Source organism: Nylanderia fulva, unplaced genomic scaffold (assembly GCF_048542155.1).
Source record: "Nylanderia fulva isolate GAGA-0341 unplaced genomic scaffold, ASM4854215v1 Scaffold2, whole genome shotgun sequence".
Taxonomy (NCBI): Eukaryota; Metazoa; Arthropoda; class Insecta; order Hymenoptera; family Formicidae; genus Nylanderia; species Nylanderia fulva.
In genome coordinates this window covers 8,759,464-8,778,637 of record NW_028190263.1, presented here as the reverse complement: position 1 = coordinate 8,778,637, position 19,174 = coordinate 8,759,464, and the positions used below count along the sequence as shown (strand labels likewise).

The 19,174-nt window shown below is 29.2% G+C and overlaps 3 protein-coding genes across 4 annotated transcripts; 2 read left to right on the top strand and 1 right to left on the bottom strand.

Moving 5' to 3' along the window:
* The first annotated feature begins 249 nt into the window (after positions 1 to 249).
* On the top strand, positions 250 to 3,075 carry LOC114937115 (ribosomal biogenesis protein LAS1L). The gene is made up of 6 exons (XM_029310519.2): positions 250 to 554; positions 642 to 734; positions 827 to 1,160; positions 1,231 to 1,424; positions 1,578 to 2,575; positions 2,657 to 3,075. The coding sequence occupies exons 1-6, from the start codon at positions 502 to 504 to the stop codon at positions 2,959 to 2,961; spliced, it is 1,977 nt and encodes a 658-aa protein (XP_029166352.1). The 5' UTR covers positions 250 to 501; the 3' UTR covers positions 2,962 to 3,075.
* LOC114937120 (transmembrane protein 135) lies at positions 2,507 to 18,860 on the bottom strand. 2 transcript variants are annotated; one of them, XM_085482199.1, is made up of 10 exons: positions 18,815 to 18,860; positions 18,674 to 18,703; positions 5,476 to 5,606; positions 5,244 to 5,370; positions 5,028 to 5,182; positions 4,675 to 4,924; positions 4,421 to 4,588; positions 4,144 to 4,284; positions 3,880 to 4,046; positions 2,507 to 3,749 (listed from the first exon to the last, which is right to left on the bottom strand). In XM_085482199.1, exons 1-10 carry the CDS (start codon positions 18,815 to 18,817, stop codon positions 3,635 to 3,637), a joined length of 1,287 nt encoding a protein of 428 aa, XP_085338325.1. In that variant the 5' UTR covers positions 18,818 to 18,860; the 3' UTR covers positions 2,507 to 3,634. The 2 variants fall into 2 exon arrangements, with proteins under 2 accessions (XP_085338325.1, XP_029166358.1); XM_029310525.2 differs by lacking the exons at positions 18,674 to 18,703; positions 18,815 to 18,860 and adding an exon at positions 7,443 to 7,660.
* On the top strand, positions 12,032 to 17,700 carry LOC114937121 (Pyrroline-5-carboxylate reductase-like 2). Its single transcript, XM_029310526.2, has 8 exons — positions 12,032 to 12,166; positions 12,663 to 12,831; positions 13,731 to 13,868; positions 14,123 to 14,193; positions 14,890 to 15,060; positions 15,527 to 15,739; positions 16,503 to 16,668; positions 16,749 to 17,700. The coding sequence occupies exons 2-8, from the start codon at positions 12,747 to 12,749 to the stop codon at positions 16,871 to 16,873; spliced, it is 969 nt and encodes a 322-aa protein (XP_029166359.2). The 5' UTR covers positions 12,032 to 12,166; positions 12,663 to 12,746; the 3' UTR covers positions 16,874 to 17,700.
* Positions 18,861 to 19,174: the final 314 nt, after the last annotated feature.

Below are 19,174 nucleotides of genomic sequence, written 5' to 3'. Positions count from 1 at the left end.
TAGTCTCGGTTCGTTTCGGCTTGCCTCGACTCGACTCGGCTCAGCTCGGCTCGACTCGGCTTCGAATCGACTCTGCTCGAGTTGCGTTCGAAAATTTACTCCTTGGAGTAGCATAGAACTCGATTGACCAATCAAAAGCTTCGAAGCGCAAAATATTTTCGACCTGGTTGGTCCATTAGGCCCTGCGCACAATAGGAAAAATATTAAATATTAAATTTCGAAGCGAAAAAAATTGAACAAACCATTCGACGTCTTTTGACGCAAAAATGAGCGTCGATATGAAAAGGTGCCATAAGAAAGTGTTCTTTCCTTCGAACACAATTCCACTCCATGTGATTCCAAGCTCCAAGAAATAAATTGGAATAAATTTTCCTACCTGTAGAAAAGAAAGCGAGCTATTGTGTCTAATAAATGGATGTGAGTTCTATCGAAGCAACTTTAATAATAGAAGAAAAAGTAGCCAAATTTGTAGATAGGACATAAATATATAGAGCAAAGACAATGGCATTGACTGCGAAACGTTATGATATAAAGCAAGTGCCTTGGTTTTCTCTGTAAGTATTAATTTAAATGATGTAAAACATGATAAATAAAATGATAAAATACGTTAAATAATCAAATTTATTTGTTGCTATTCTAAGAACGGAATGGCATGATGTGTACAGGCAAATTTACTCCAACGACGTAAACGAACAAACGAAAGCATACGAAACGCTTTTAGCATGGAAAACCAGGTATAACGATCGATTGCGCATTATTTAATTTAATGGTGAGACACTTGAAATCTTGATCGTGAGAAACAATTCAAAAGGAAACTTTTTTGCAGAATGCCGAAACTACCAGTGGGTGTGGACTGTACCTTATCGATTTTGCAAGTGTGTCTTCGTGATCGTGAATGGACACCCAAAATTGATAGCGGCGAACTGCCGATGTATTACGAGAATGATTTGAGTTTGATGTACTCGACCACCATCATGAGATTTTTGAATCATTTTTGCAATATAGGACACACGAAACAGACATCTCTATTTCAGATTGCCAAGCAACTCAAAATTCCAGAATGGATAGTTATGTTAAGGCATCAGACTGCTCATGGATATGAATTACCTTCCATTGGAGTACTAAGGATAGCGATTAATATATTGCTTCACTGGTTACATGTATGTTTATCTATTTTGAATATAGCGTTATATATAATATTGTGTGCTTTTAAAATATTATTTTTTAAAGGATGAATATTGGGCAGCTGAGGCATGTGCGATAGAAAAATCTTATATGGAAGAAGCTAATATGTTAGAAGAAGAAAAAGAAGAAACCAAAGAGGTGCAGGCTTTAACAGATTTAATTGAACTTTGGACAGCAGTCAATTTATATATCGATGCTGGTTATAAATTAGTATCAAATTTGCCAGAGGTACAATTACGGTATGTACATATTTTTGTTGTAAAATAAATATGAAATTTATTGTCAGGTTTTTCTTCTTTCTAACACAATAATTCCACATGGAATTCAGTCATGTATAGATAAGATTTTATCTTTGAATTTATTTTAATATTAAATCAGGAAAACTATTTCAGGGAAATATTAGAAGATTTACGCACATACATGTGTTCCCAATATAGCGATAAAATATCAAACAATGATCACAATGAATATATATCCATTCAAGGAAAAACTATAAAGATTGATAAGGAATATGATTTAAAAGCTGCGCGAGCTTTACTTTTATCAGAGATATCTATGCATTTAGTTGAAAATAAATCTTTGATACACAAGAAGGATATAATTTGCAATGTGTTGCTGAAAAACGAAGCTTTTCTACCAAACTCAGATATTGGACAAATTTTTCAACAAAAAGGAAGAAAAAATATTGATTTAAAAAGAAAGATTTTACCACCTGGTATGCTTCAATTTTGGAAAGATATCATTTTCTTGTTGCATAACAAAAAGATATTAGATATACTGATGTTTAAGCTGCTCAATATCGTAAACCAAGAACAAGAAAGTAAGGAAAAAAGAACTCTTGCAACCTTATGGATAAGTTCCATCGTCCATAGTTTTATTCAATTAGATTTGGCCCAAAAGATTTCTCGTAATATGGAATATAAGCTGACAAAGGATGTTACAAAACCGGTTGCAAAGTCGACTCTAAATCAGCATCTTAAAAAGTTGGTACATGATGGTCATCCTTATTTGCGGAATGTTTTGTGGTTAGATATATCGAGCACCATACCGCATTTTCTTATTGATATAAATTTTTTATCAAAACTTTTATTACATGTAAACGAATTTTCTGCAAGATTAATAGAACCAATTTTTAAGTTTGTTTCATCAAGAATAAATGTGCAGGCGAAAAAACATTTGTCAAATTTACTTAAAATTTATACATTCCAAAAGTATAATGATGAAGACAGCAACAATGATATCCAGGAACGGAAAATATGTACTGTCGAAGATTTCAATGCAACAAGAAGTAAAGTAAAAATATACAAGAAAGAACAGACAATTAAAAAGAAAACTGCTTATTTATTAACCGATCAGATAATCCGCAATTTACATTGGAAGCAAGCATCTGGTGCGTTTATATTCAATCAAGTTTTTTTTATAAATTAATGTGAAAGATCAATAATATTAAATATTTTCTTGATTTTACTAGATACTATTTTCTCTGATCAATGGATCGAGTGCCCCATTGGATTATTGCCGTGGCAGATGGATTCGTTAAAGAGTTTGGAACCACTCAAACTAAATCCCTCAAAACATTCAGTTTCAATTTTGGATTCGCAAATAATCGCTGGCATTATAAATCGTAAAAGTTTAAGAATGCAAAGTCGTATCAAATGGGAAAACATATTGCGAAAAAAGAAGAGAATAGAGAGAAAACGCGATAAGAGTATCACGGACGCTATAATGAATAGAGCATTAGAAATAGCAAAAAAAATAGACAATGTGAACGCGTAGACATTTTATAATAGAATATTATATAATTTATCACAAATTACTTGCATTTTCAACAAATAAGTTAATGTATTTATAATAAAATTGATTAAAAAAGAAATCCATCCCTTTCTGGTATATGCTTACATTATAAATGATAAATATCAAGTTTACAATTTAAATGACAAAAAATAATTATTTTATAATATATTGCAGAAATATAGGAGAAAGTTTCTCACTACACATTCGAACACATTTATGTTTAGATACATATGTCACACCCACTCATAAATATATCATTCACTTATTTTCTTGACTTAATTACCACATATACATTTAAATATATTAAGTTGTATAGTTTTTCTCTTCTTATATATAAAGTATTAAGTTCCTTTAGTATCACAACATCCAAGCACCATTATTTATATTAGATTAAAAAAAATATATTATTTAAAAATTGTGCTAAGAGATACATTTCATTTCACAACTTATTGCATCAGAATTAGATTTTTACATTTTTATACGCGCAATTATAGTTGTAAATTCAAATAATACAGTGTGCATATGCTGATTCTGTACCTGTATCTCTTTCTCTCTCTTTCTGTTTTCTTTGGTTCTAGAAAATTATATTTAAAAAAAAAAAAAATAAAAACTAAGATATATATTTATATTGTCATTTGTTGTTGTCCTGAGCACTTTAGAAAGAATAATTAATTTGATCTGTTGTCTTTGTTTTTCTGAGCACTTCTTGTAAATTCTTGCTGGTTTCTAAACCAAACATATTTAAAGGTAGCCGAGACATCGCCGCTATTCTAGAATCAATACACAAAATGAGGACGATAAGTCAAAATAAGATTTCGAATAAAATAATATACATATAATATACACAGTATGACAATATAAAATTATTTCTGTTATGGTACCACACCACAAGAGACTTACCTTCCACCTGACATAGTGTAAAGGAACCTCCAATAAGATGATCTCAAGTTTTGTGGTTCTATTATAGCTGCATGAAAGAGAGTGGCTGTACTAAAGCAATATAAAAAAATCACGAACCATTTTATTTCTGGTAGTTTTTCATTTTCTACCCCATCATTCCATAATAGCTAAAGCAAAACAAGTGGTGGTTACAAATAATCACAAAAAATTTGCACATTATGAATTGATATTAAGGAAAACGATGTATATTAAAAATAATAATACCTGCAATGCTTTCCACATGAAATATAAGGCCACAGTAGTGTTGGGATATGCCATAAATGTTATGCTTGCGACAAGTCCAGCAGGAATAGCAAAAGTGTGTGAATCTTTATGAAAGACTCTTCTCAATAAGCATGACGTTAGCTATCCATAAAAAAAAGAGAAAAGCGAAAATAATTACTCGTGAAAGATATTTATTATTACAAATATCATTTGATATTTTCCATATTTCATATAAAAAAGAGAGAATAAGAGGGAGTATGCAGTGTAAGATATATACCCTGTAAAGACCAGCAAACCCTCCGAGGAATATAGCCAGGTTTAGATTTCCTCTTTGAAAAATGGTGGTTTTTAGTAACTTTGGTTTCTGAAGTAATCTTTTAAATTGGAAGATTAGTTTAAGTGCTATTTGGCCGCAAACACCATAACTGAAAATTCTTGCACTATCCTTTAAATAAGAAAAATACAAAAAATAAATTTTCGACGAATAAATATAAAAATATTGAATATATGCATATATATTGTGAGTCTTACCATTAAAATATAGTGTGCACAGCTATAAGGATGTGGACACGTGGCATGTTTACTCTGCGTTTTCAAGATGTTAATGATATATTTGTATGTCTCAAAAGATTTTCGTAGAATATTAAATATATATTTTTGAGAACTACTTCGTTGTATATTTCTGTCATTCTGTGCGTCGACAGTTTCGGTATTTTTTGAAGATGTTTCAAAATTTTTCTTTGTACAATATTCAGCCTCTTCGTATTGTCCAACAATTATCCTATATTTTAAACACATATATTATAGTATACTATAGAAAAACAATAGATATATAAATATATAAAACAGATGTATAAATAGATAAAATATAAATCTGTGAATACCTAAGTATTTTATATATTTGATCCTGCTTATTTATTTTTGAACGGAAAAAGTACAATAACACAGCTACGCTTACAGCAAATATATAGACCTCTCCTTTTGGAATAGGTGAAAAATATCCTCTCCATACACCCATTCTGAACAGTGTCTCTGTTGCCTGAGGAAAAATAATGTTAAAAACATGCATTTGCTGTTTGATTGTTGTAACATCTACTTACAATATTGGACACATAGAGACACAATAATGTACGCCTAGAAGCTCTTTCTATCACAATACCAGATAAGCTAGACAAAAAGGATGGAAGGAAAGATACAGTCGGCAAGTAGAAACGTCCCAATATTCGCCTGAAATAATTATTAATTATATTAATTATATCATATATATATATATATATATATATATATATATATATATATATAATAAACAGTAATGTGTAATATTTTTCTCACCTTAATAAACAAATAAATAATGAATAAGAAAAACCACTCCATGAAAGAAAGGCTGTAGATTGGAGAATACCTAATATAGTTTGCTGAATATCTCTTTTCGATGGTATCTTTCTTTTCATTAAAAATGCAATCTGAAATTACAGAAAAAAAAGTAGGTATTAATAGAGAGCGAAAATTTAATATTTTAAACTAAAATTATTTATATTTTATCATACAAGTTGCACATTGCAATAAAGAATTGTGAAAAAGATGTGAAATTTGAGAAATGAATTATTCTAATAACATACAAAAATTAAATATAAAAAAAGAAGCGCGATTATATTCGTTCATAGATTTATTATTTGACAAATCTAATCTTCTGTGCTATATTTATTTTTATTTTTCATGAAAATGTTAATTTTAAAAAGCTAACAGATAGCCAAATCTGTCGAGATAATATATTTGACAAAAGTGTACAAATTTTGTAACAGACAACAGTAGAAACACCGGCAAAAAATAAAATTTATTAATATAATATATACTATAGCTATAGTAGAAATCAAATGGGTTTCATCTTTAAATGAAATATACATTATATATTCGCACAAAAAAATTTAGCTCATAGATTAATAAATTATCGCTTATACATTGCATTCGTATAGAGCATATAGACAAAACCATCGTAAACTATTTAATAACAATGTTATAACAATACTGTGGTAAAGATAGATTATAAAAATGAACCTCGACAAAAATACTCGATAAAAAATTTAAAAAATACTCGATAAATGCAAATATCCATTAGTTAATCAACACGAACAAAAACGAGAATTGTAAATTCCTAAAGTATATCATGAATATTTTTAATATCATTAACATGTCAAATATTTGCATCGTTTAAAAGTGTATATTATTGAATAAATTTTATAATATATATAAATAAATCTGATAAATTTCTTTCAGATACGTTTGAAATGAAATATATATGTAAATGTAACACACAATATTCAATTACAGAATATATTGAGAAATAAAATTGTTGAAAAACTGTGTGTATTTTTCTCTTATGTAACGCAATTATATATTCAAAACAATACTTGTTTATACACATTTAAACACTAAACATTTAACCCGTTTATCTATGTGTTCTTTAATACTTATTCTTTTACGAAATTTATATATAAAATAAAATAAATATAAAAGAGAAGGAATTTTTAATTAAAAAAATATAGCCGTACAGAATAGAGTATAACTAATACAAGTGCGTAAGTAAAGATTTTCAAGGCATTACAAAAATTAAATTGAATCAAGTAGGAAAATAAAGAGAATAAGCTAAATCCAACATACTTTATATACATTCGCGAAATATAAAGAAATGAGGACAAAGATTGTTGTTTCGTAATCTGCGATACGTTTAATATTAAAAGTGATTGTGACACTTGAATCTTAGTTCTTTTGTACGACATAAATTAGTATAAAATAATAATAATAAACAATCGCGATTTGAAATGTCATCGGATTATGACACAAACGAGCATAAATGCAGCTTAAATGCGTCGAATGTAGGACGTACGTATTAACGCGAAATTTGTGCACTCCGAGAACATATGCTCTAAACACGTGCACCAAACGCATCGGACATTCCCCCCCATGCTCGGTGCACGCGTACCAATGCAGGTGTACGTGCACCAATGTGAGTGCTAGCGTACTGCCATTGTCTTGTTAATGTACCTGCTTAAAAGTTATGATCTCGCACAACTGGGACAATATTAATTATGAAATATAAATATCTGGCAAATGGGTATTCATATCCATGTGCGTGTACATAATAAAATAATGTATATTTCAAGATACATATATATATGTATGTATGCGAAAATATTCGAACATTGATAGAAAAAACAAAAATTGATAGAATTCTAAATATACATGTGACGTAAAAAAAAAAAAAAAAAAAAAAGAAAACAAGAAGAAATGCGATGACGTACTATGTAAACAGTCGCGTATATCTTGAAGGATTCCTGCAAAGTGTGCAAACCAAGACCAGCGGTCGCGCTAACGCACGAGTCTGTCCATGGGTGTGCGAAATCCATGCAGGCTGCGTCGATCGATAACTTGCTGAGTTGCGCGGGCATTGTCACTGTGATCGACAGTAATGACAACAGAATGACGATGACAAAATGAGATATGTATAACGCTGGCCACGTGATACCACGATTATCGGCGCTGCACCGAGTGGTACATTTAGAAGAAGCGTGACGTCTTATTGCATCCGTATGTTTGTGTTGCAATCGGAAGCTCGAGTGATACGTCGTGCCAGATTCGCGCTAACGATAACAACTCACACGCGGCAAACAAGATCAGATTTGACACGAGTTTCTAAAGCATCTTGTTATACCGTCTTATTTGCCGATGTCGAGTTGTATATCAACAGATATAGATCACGTTGACCGAGAGAGAAACAAGGGAGAGGAGAGGCGAAATGATAGAGCTCAAGATCTCGTTTTCACAATAGTCGGCACGAACTGAAATTCACGGTCAGATATAACGCTGCACGATACAAGGTCACGCGAAATGGAATATTCATGAACGATTACTCATTTTCACGCCGAGTGATCGTCGCCGACTGACGGCCGGTACGTAGCGCGAACGTATTAACTGCGCCTCTCACACTCCTTCAGCCATCAGCTCGCGTATGTGTGTGCACGATACACGATGCGCAATGCACGATGCGCGATGCGCGACTACGCGCGTCGACGCCGTGCACGAGATATACGCACGCATGTACGGGGTGTCCCATAGAAAATTGCTGAAACTGATCAGCTGTCATCTTTTAATGCGTGCGTTATTGAGAAAACCAAAATTGTGTTAAAAAGAGGAAAGTCTGCGATTTTTAATGGATATAAATAAAATGTTTGTATATCAGTTTATTTTATTGAAAAAAAGTAATGAAAAAATGCGAATAATCATATATGTAAAGTAATGATAAATATTTTCGAAGTGCGCATGCACCATTTGAATTGGTACGAAATTCTGTTCTTTTACGAAAACTCGTAAAAACTTTTTCTAACATGTCATTTTTAATGTTATTGATGATCCTTTTTAATAGCTGTTATTAAATCTGGCACTGTTGAAAATATTTATCATTAGTTTATGTGATTTTATTAGCACTTTTTTCATTACTTTTTATCAATAAAATAAACTATTATACAAATATTTTATTTATATCCATTAAAAACTGCAGACTTTCCTCTGTCCAACACAATTTTTGTTTTCTCAATAACTGCATGTATTAAAAAATGACAGCTGATTAGTTTCGGCAATTTCCTATGGGACACCCTGTATATATGAGTCTATTATTATAGTTTCTTGTTTTTTCTCTCATTATTGCGAACTCTCTACTTTTTCCGCAATGTTTCCGCTTTCCTCTTTCCTATTTGTATTAGATATTTAGAAAGTTGTCCGAGTTAATCCTTTGATTATAAATACGTATTATATGCATATAACGATAACAATTCTGAGTGATAACAATTCTTGAAATTTATTTGTAATCATTTATATAATCTTTCACGCGAAATCTATTTTATGTGTGTGTGTGTGTTTGTATAAGGATATAAAAAATTATCGCATAAAAACACACATTACATATATAGGTTCCTCTCTCTCTCTTTCAACAAAGTACTAATTTAATAAATTAATGTTTCCCTCCGAAGTTGTTTCTTTCCTTCTTTTATACTTTTTTGCTTCTTCAATTTTTTTCAATTTGCAATTTTGATTATAATACGATTTTAATGAATTCTTTCAATAAAATTCGCATATAAAAAAACGCGATACTAATAATAATATATATGTTATATTTTACAGCAAACCACTTTAACTCATTTGCGTCATGCAGTTTTTATTTTAAAATTAATTTTCATGCAATTGCATATATACGCGTATACATAAATGTAAACGTTTTTTTTCTAGTAAAAAAATTACATGTAAATCGCATATTTAAATATATGCATATATTATCGCATTTTGAAACAATATAATATAACGCAATATTTTTTAGATATTATAGCCTAATTCACAGTTTCATTATCTTAATATTTTTTATAATCAATACAACATGAATAATGATTTTCGCAAAGATGCAGATACGAAAATATTTATCTTGGTTAAATATTTTTCAGTAAATAATTTTCCATTTGTTACAAAATAAACTTATTAATTGATTTCTTTTTTGATGCAATCAAAGATTATATAAGTTGCTTCTAAGTATATCTACGCAGTGATATAGCAATGTGCATGAATAATATATTTTATAAAAGTCTAAAAAAAGGAGTAAAGTTCAATGACAAAATGATGAAGACATGCATTTAATCCTATAAAAAAGTAGATGTATGTATATATATTCTTGAGTTATGTAAATTTTAAATTATCACATGAATATTACATAAAGCATTCATTAAATACGACTGTCTATCATACAATGTGTTTCGCACGTTGTAATAAATTATAAATGCAAATGTACTAGTAAATTTAGATGCCTTTTTTACAGCGATAATAATTTTTTCCTCTATATTTCTTTCGATAAATATATATTTCACAATCAAATTATGAAATGTTCTATGTATATTGCCAATAATGCAATGATATATTCAGAAATTTCATGAATAAAATTAAAGTTATTTAAACGAAAAAAAAAAACAATTTTGTGGATGCAGCTATATTTAATACAAATTTTTATAGCGTTTGTAACTAAAACATAATTTAAATATTTTATGATTTTCAATTAATAGAAACGATCATCATATATCATAAGTATATAAATTAGACTAAAATATAAACACTTTAATACATACTTTTGTTAGCTTTTTAAAACATTTTAAAGTATGTTATTTTTTAGTCAATTTTTTTATCGTTTGATCAAAAAATTACTTAAATCATAGAAAAATGCTGTATTAGATTATAATAATTATATAAGCAATATAGATAAAAATACTATAATTGTTATTTACAAATTATATTATGCATAATATTTAAATAAAATATATATTGCATCTTATTTTCGTTTATTGACACATTGAAAGTAAAGTTCAGCATGTAAGCAAGTTCCAAGAGCATCGACCAAAGTTCATTTAACCGTAGAGACTTATATAATAGATTAAGCACTGTCGTCGTAGCACTGTATCGCAGCTGACAAGAGCGATATCTTGAGAAAGATGTGCTAGAAGGAAAAAGCTATATATAAAGTAAAACATGTTTCCTCAATTACATGTTGCTTTGAAAAAAAGCAATGTAGAAAAAATAGAAAAGCAAGAGTGTGAATATGAAACAATTGCTTCTCCTCTTTCAAGTATATAGTCAAATCGTGCCTATCTATCCGAAAGAAACTGAATAAGATCACATTCTAAATTCTGATGCATTTTGCTTGCGTTTATCTCCTCCCTCTATATCTCCTCCTACCTATCCTTCTTATCCATATTAACAATTCCAGCCATGTTTTTACTGGAGATCTCTAAGATTATATTAGAGATCTACTAGAGTAACTAGAGAAATCTACATACCTTTAGCGACATCTGTACATTCTATGATCAATGCAAGTTAAATCAGTCTTGTCAATAAATTTAAAAAAATTTTAAATAATAAGAAGGAAAAAAATTTTAAATGAGGGAGGAAAAGAGAAGAGTGAAAAGAAGAATGAAAAAAGGAAAAGAAATAAGTAAAAAGTTTCTTTTTAATTTCCGGAATTCTCTCTTTTGAATTTTTTACACATACACACACACAAAATATGCATGCATCTATACTAATGCAATATATGATTAGTATATAGATGCAATATATGCATCTACTAAAGTTTATATGTATATTATTTAAAATGTATATTTTTTTTAGGCAATTTTTTCTTTTATATCTTTAACAAATTTTATTTTTTACCGTTTACAATAAGTAGTAATAATTGTTAAATATTAATCAGAAAAATTGCAAATGAATAGTAAATGAGTAGTAAAATTGCAACATGTATTAGCAGGTATATTTGAATGTAAAGTCACTCTAAATCTTATAATCAGATCAATTATAGGTATCTTTTCTTTAGATAATGTATACAGAGAGAGAGAGAGAGGGAGAGAAAACAATATATATATATATATATATATATATATATATATATATATATATATATAGAGTGACTTTACATTCAAATATACCTGCTAATACATGTTGCAATTTTACTACTCATATATATATATATATATATATAATTATTTGATTTACACACACACACACACACATATATGTAAATCAAAATATTATATATATAGGGTAAAGATATACATTAAAAAACGTGTATGATGTATAAAATTATATAAATGGAATTTTGTCGTGAATTATTATATAGATTACTTAAAAATACATTAACTCTCTATTCATTAAAATCCACATCGAGGGGTGCGGTGAAAAAAAATCGGTGACCGTATTTGTCAATGAGTTTTAATCGGATACACAAACAAGTAATTTTCCGTAGCAGATAGGCTGTGAGTGAAACATACCTATATAAGAATGACCAAAAGTATAGATAGGTATAGTAATGAGATCATTGTCAACGGAAACGTATCGTCGATGATTACGATCGGAGCAGTAACCTTCTGATTTAGTCAATCAAACCATATCGACATCATCTATACATTTCGTTTATATTTCCTTCTGTATATAACAAAAACATGTGAGTATTTCATATTTCCATTATGGCACATAACATTATGTAATTAACTCGCGAGGAACCTATATGTGTTTGCTTTATTATCATAAGATGCAAGAAGAGAATCTTGCAAATGTCACGCGATGCAACTTGTTGGAAGATGTATTTTAGTCAAACTCTATAATTGAATTATAAAGAGAATTAATACTAGTATCTTGTATTAATATTATATATTATGTTAAATCAGTAATTAATATAATATAAATATTCAGTAATTAATATAATATAAATATTAAAATTAATAAATAGTATTGAAATCTGTGATAATAATAAGTTACATAATAATATATTTCTATATCTCTTATAGAATTATCAATACTATATGGACTAATGTAAATAAATAATGTAATTTCATTGACACATTAATGTACGTATGTACATCGACGTAAAAAACTATTATAGGAGATTTATCATATAAAAAAATTACACTAATTATCTTATGACACTGTATTTTTTTCAGAATCTGCAAGTTTGCAAAAATCAAATCAACAAAGATTTTTTAAACTCATTGAACGCCTATTCACATTAATCGCGAAAAGCAAACATGAAGATGAGCGTTGGTTTGAAAACAATGGCTTTCATGAAATTAAACCGTCGTGTTCGGCGGATTTTAAACGTGCGCAAGTTTGGTAAGTATAAATATAATGTCTATTTTGTGTGCGTGTGTGTGTACATATTGTATAGTGTGATTTTATAAAGTAGAACAAATGTAGAACAAAAATGTATTCTACATTTAAATATGCTTTATATAGGCAAAGTGAACTTTTGTGTATCAAGATTCTAAAATAATGCTGCATGTGGTTCTATTTTGATTGTATGTCATTCTGATTGACAAGGGTAAGACCACAGGCAGTAATAGCAATAACAATCATCCGTTAAAATGACCACAAACTTCTGACTATAGTCGCGGAGAAGTTGATTTAATATTTGTTTATTATTACGCTAGAGACGGACAGAAATATACATGCTTCAGAAACTGTACTACAAATCAATCTAAAGTGCGACCGAATGAGTTTGGCGGTTAAAAGAGAGGTCAACCGCGTTTTCCAGCTGAATGCAACGTACATATATAACGCAGCGAGGTTGTCGTTATCTCTCGTATGAGATTACATAAAAATAAAAAGCCGTAGAAAAGCAACGGGAAATGGTGCGCGGAAGATGTAGAAAGAGATGCGAGATATATAAACATCGCTTTTTTAAATAAGAGACTGATCTTGGCAAGCAGCATAAAACTTGTGAACTTATCTAGCCGTGTTTTATCGCGCGCGTGCACATTCATATCGCGGCATAAAGACTAAATACGAGTGTTGCAACTAGTATGGAAACGAGTAAAAGCAGAGATAGTTAATCATTCGTACAACAAAGTGGATTCAACGTAATTTTTTTTATTGTTGTTATAAAAATAATCCGTGTGATTAATTAAATCGCATCCTTTCTTTTATCATTGTTATTTTGCTCATTGTCGGTTCTTTAGTGTGTTATTGCGGAATATGAGAGTGATAATAATGTTTTCATTTGTATTTCACAGTGAGCGATCAACTTCTCGCGGATGGCGAAGTGAAGAAACAGAGAATACCGTTAAACATCAATACCAACATGTTGAAAATCGGCTTTCTTGGCGGAGGAAAAATGGCTCAGGCCCTCGCCAGAGGTTTCATACGGACAGGTAAATCATATATTTTCATTTCTTTATAAAAATCAATATATTTTAATAACGATAGATAGCTTTTTCTTTTCTTAATGTATTTAATTTCGATATTTTTTAATCATGTAATCGATTATATAAATAAAAATTATATTTACACACATACATATGTATGTTATATAATACATTCAAAATTCATAGATTCATTTAGACCAAAATTTATTAACAATGTTTCAGATCTGTTCGCATCTTTTTACATGTTTTTTATTTTACAGGTTTAAGCAAAGGCGAGATGATGCTGGCCAGTTGCCTTCCAAACGATATTGGAAGCATCGAAACATTTAAAGTGAGATAGTTTTTGCTATCGTTATATAATTTTTAAAGGCCGACAATAAGTTGAAGAACACTTCTTTTGTTTATACTACAGTGTTCGATAAGAAAGTCTCGCAAATGATAAGACTCGTAATTTATGATAAATCGGCGCTGTAAATTCTTTGTGATATATCAAAAACATTTAACAAAGAAAAGGAATATTCGAGTTTTATATTATTGAATGTAAATTCAAAATTTTCCAGATTCGATAAATAACATTGATTAAATATGTATAATATAATGAAGGAAAAAAGATATGTATGTGTGTGCATTTGCATTTTATATATAATCAATATAATGTGATTAAAAATACTTATTATAGAAGCTGCTGAATATTATAGAAAAAAACGAGTCCTTGTTATCATTTTAATTGGATGATTAATAGCGAATTCGATTGGATGCACCAGTGCGCACTGAGTGCATATAAAGGTTTATCACACACAAGTTCACAATGACACAAGTAATTAAAAAAGGAAAATAATTAATAGTAAGTAATAATAATAATAGCTCTTACTATTAATTATTTTCCTTTTTTAATTACTTGTGTCATTGTGAACTTGTGTGTGATAAACCTTTATAGGCACTCAGTGCGCACTGGTGCATCCAATCGAATTCGCTATAAGATAGATACATTTAAACTTCATTGCGAGATAATTAATAATATCTTTAGGAAATGGGATCCAATACTGTTTTCACTAATGCTCCAGTCATAGAGTATGGTGACGTGCTGATCTTATCGGTGAAGCCGCAAGTCGTACCAAAAATTCTGCCAGAGATACGCGACAATAAGAAATTACTGATCTCCATCGCCATGGGTGTCTCTTTGACCTCATTAGAAAAGGTAAAATATCTTTATTGTAATAATTTATTGTTTATACCCTAACAACATAACATGTCTGAAAGACGTTTGGAGGATATTCAAAGGACATCTGAACATCCTCTAAATGTCTTCTAAACATTTTTTGGATATGTGTGTTGTTAGGGTATATGTATATTATTAATTTAGTATTTATTTTTATAATTTATTAATAATTTATTATCACAATAATTAATAGAGAAAATCGAATTGGAAAGTTAAAAATAAGGAAAAAGACGGTCAATATTTTCTTGATATCTTTATATTTCTTATTGCTATCCTTGCGATCAGTTCGTATCATTGGCCTTTTCTTTATTGGATTTAAAAAATTTTTTTTCTTTGAATGAGAATTTATTTTCGCCACATGATAATTTATACGTACAAACTAGTCGTAATGAAAAAAAATATATACATATATGTATAACGACATACTGGAGCAAATGTTTTTCAGGCACTACCAGAAAAAACACCCGTAATAAGAGTAATGCCGAATACACCAGCATTAGTGGGTTGCGGAGCCACGGTGTTTACGCGGGGCAAATACGCGAGTGATAAAGATGCCGAAATCACGGAGAAATTATTTTCCGCCGTAGGAATTTGCGAACAAGTTACTGAAAATCTCATCGATCCTGTCACCGCCTTGGCCAGTTCCGGTCCTGCTTATGTTAGTAAACTTTCCGTGAATTTAATTCGTTCCGTAAACAATCATATAATTCAAGCGTAAGAAAATATCATTTATTATTACAACAGTTAAAATAGAGAAAATTGTATGTTAAAAATTTTTTCCAAATCTCTTTTACAGGGTGTTCCATAGGAAATTGCAGAAACTAATCAGCTGTCATTTTTTAATGCATGCAGTTATTGAGAAAACAAAAATTGTGTTGGACAGAGGAAATAAGTCTGCAGTTTTTAATGGATATAAATAAAATATTTTATATAATAGTTTATTTTATTGATAAAAAGTAATGGAAAAAGTGCTAATAATTACATAAAATCACATAAACTAATGATAAATATTTTCAACAGTGCCAGATTTAATAGTAGCTATTAAAAGGATCATCAATAACATTAAAAATGACATGTTAGAAAAAGTTTTTACGAGTTTTCGTAAAAGAACAGAATTTCGTACCAATTCAAATGGTGCGCACTTCGAAAATATATTTATCATTATATAGTTTACATATGTGATTATTAGCACTTTTTTCATTATTTTTTTTTCAATCAAATAAACTGATATACAAACATTTTATTTATATCCATTAAAAATTGCAGACTTTCCTCTTTTTAACACAATTTTTGTTTTCTTAATAACTGCATGCATTAAAAGATGACAGCTGATCAGTTTCAGCAATTTTCTATGGGACACCCTGTACAATTTTTTTTTACAAAGTTATTGAAATAATTACTAAGAAAAATATATCTTCCAGGTATACATAATGATCGAAGCTATGGCTGATGGTGGAGTAAAAATGGGACTTACCAGACCCATCGCATATAAACTAGCTGCGCAAACTGTTTTAGGCGCTGGTACTATGGTTCGTGAGACAAATATTCATCCAGGACAGCTTAAGGATGATGTAACTTCACCAGCAGGTCAGAATTTGTATAAATATGCAATATAATATGTATTTCTTTTCAATTAATACTTATATGTTTTTTCAATTTTTTTATAGGATCCACTATAACTGGTATTCATCATTTAGAAAAACACGGCTTAAGATCGGCCTTAATCGATGCCATAGAGGCGGCAACACTTCGATGTAAAGAAGTTAGTTTACAGATGGAAAAAGAACAGTAATTACGATAGTTTTTACATAATAATAGTTCTCTTAATGACACATCTTTATAAAGGATTTATATTTTAAAACATTTAAATGTATGATTATTTGTGATACACGTATCAAACGCCGTACTACTGATACCAATTATAGTCATTCTATTCTTTAGAATGGCTGTAATTCGTCAGTAGTACTTAATACGCTTATCAAAATATATCGGTGCAAATTAGGCCACAGACAGTAATATTCAATTGGTTGGATAATTGTACATTTATGTTAATTTTCTATTATAATTATTATACAAGTGGTATTTTGTGATTACTAAAATACCGATAAATATTTTTGCACACATACACTGAAAAAAAACTATTGATTTTAAATAATAATATATCTATTTCAATAGTGTCATTAACACAATTTGTTTAAAACTAATAATACCGATTTGCCATGAAAAAATACCGTGGCTTATTTAATTATAAAAAATCCTTTCTCAAAACAGATAAATATTTATTTGTTTCGATTAAATAGTGTTAATGGCACTATTGAAATACATATTTATTTGAAATCAATAGCTTCTTTTTAGTGTAATTGCGGTATTTTAACAATTATTATTTGCATTAGTAATAGCAGTATAAAAATACTGCATTTTCTCTCTTTGTGTGTGTGTTTATATCTTAAACAATTTGTTTCTTTTACTTAAATGGATAGAAACAATTGTATAAATTATTATCTCATGTGTCAACAGATAGTTTTTTTTACGTTCAGACTAATTTTAATTTTAAATTAATTTTAAGTCAAAATGATAGAGATAAATATATAGATCTGGCATATTAAATATTGTAATAATGTCAAACTTAAATTTAAATATGATAAATATTTAAACTCGACTGCGCTTATATTTTTAAGCAATACAATCTGAAATTTATATATACATGTGTGTGTAACACGTGTACGTTTTATAATCATATTATATCATACAAAATAAATCGATTATTATAAATTTAACAATGTTTAGATTTATTTACTAATATTAACTAATTTTACACTATATATTTAAACAACTTTTTTAAACAAGATGTATCCCAGATAGCACCATGTCCAAAATGCACCCATAAGACATTTTTAAGATGTTTTCAAGATGTCTTTGGGATATCATAAGATTTCTTAAAGATGTCTTAAAGATTTCTTAATGATGACTTATGCATGCATTTTAGACATGGTGCTATCTGGGATAAAAATGATCAAAAGTGTGTGTTTGTATAGATCCTTTATTTGTGTATTTCCTATTAAAAATGTATGTATATTTAATGAAAATAATTTTTATTTGTGTGTTATTTTTATATTTTATAAAAAAAAATTTAGCTTGTAAAAAAAGATTTGACCACATGTGTATATAATTATTGCATTGATTATTTGTATATGATCTCATTATATATATAATTATTTTAATTAAATTTTAATATTAAATAAGTTTTAATGCAAAGTTTATATTAATTCAAAATACGATATTAATATAATTAAATCTGTGAATCTAGATTTGAAAAATATATCTATATATATAAAAATATATCTATATGTATAATTCCACCTCAAGTGGAACTATAATATTTATAGCAGTAATTCCTCTTGGTTAGCTTGTACATACACATATTTAAATCCGAAATTGAGTCTCCCCCCACGGAGGGCAGGACGAATTTTAATTTTCAGAATCATATATTTAACACATAAAAATATATAATGTTGTAAAATTTCGGGTAAAATCGGAGAGAATTTTCACAAAATTATTATCTAAAATTCAAACAAAAATTGATGAGACTCACCGATACGATGCGCAACAGCGGAATTGTAAACTGTAAAAAATAAATAAAATACATACAAATAATTATATATAGTTGAAATTAAAAAGATAATTAATATTAAAAAAAATAACATTATTATTAAATAAGAAATAAATTATTCACCATATACAGTTGCTTCGCCGCTTTTTTGGTTACTTATTGAAAGATTTGATCAAAATCGACGATGGCGACTTCCCCCACGAACAAGTCGAAGGACCAGAGGGCACTGAAGGCAGTCTAGAGTGTGTTCGAAAATATATTCACCTAGGGTGACAAGCTCTCTGTCGACCAATCAGGACAAAGAGATCTTTGCTTTCCGATTGGAAGTGCAGTATTCGACCGACCAATCGGAGTCCAAGAATCTCTTTGTCCTCATTGGTCAACCGAGCATTTCCTAGGTGAATATATTGTATGTTCGAACACAATCTAGAATGCTGCTGCTCTTTGGTCCATCATCAATGTTCGCGCGTTTATCGCCGATCC

Bases quoted from the DNA above. Each gene is read 5' to 3' on its own strand.
- LOC114937115 (XM_029310519.2), top strand. From the start codon at position 502: ATGGCATTGACTGCGAAACGTTATGATATAAAGCAAGTGCCTTGGTTT. The intron at 735-826 runs GTATAACGATCG...ACTTTTTTGCAG, and splicing joins CTTTTAGCATGGAAAACCAG to AATGCCGAAACTACCAGTGG. The intron at 2,576-2,656 runs GTGCGTTTATAT...TGATTTTACTAG, and splicing joins ACATTGGAAGCAAGCATCTG to ATACTATTTTCTCTGATCAA.
- LOC114937120 (XM_029310525.2), bottom strand. From the start codon at position 7,589: ATGCCCGCGCAACTCAGCAAGTTATCGATCGACGCAGCCTGCATGGAT. The intron at 5,607-7,442 runs GTACGTCATCGC...CTGTAATTTCAG, and splicing joins TATACGCGACTGTTTACATA to ATTGCATTTTTAATGAAAAG. The intron at 3,750-3,879 runs GTAAGTCTCTTG...TATTGATTCTAG, and splicing joins TACACTATGTCAGGTGGAAG to AATAGCGGCGATGTCTCGGC.
- LOC114937121 (XM_029310526.2), top strand. From the start codon at position 12,747: ATGAAGATGAGCGTTGGTTTGAAAACAATGGCTTTCATGAAATTAAAC. The intron at 12,832-13,730 runs GTAAGTATAAAT...TGTATTTCACAG, and splicing joins TTTAAACGTGCGCAAGTTTG to TGAGCGATCAACTTCTCGCG. The intron at 15,061-15,526 runs GTAAAATATCTT...AATGTTTTTCAG, and splicing joins CTTTGACCTCATTAGAAAAG to GCACTACCAGAAAAAACACC.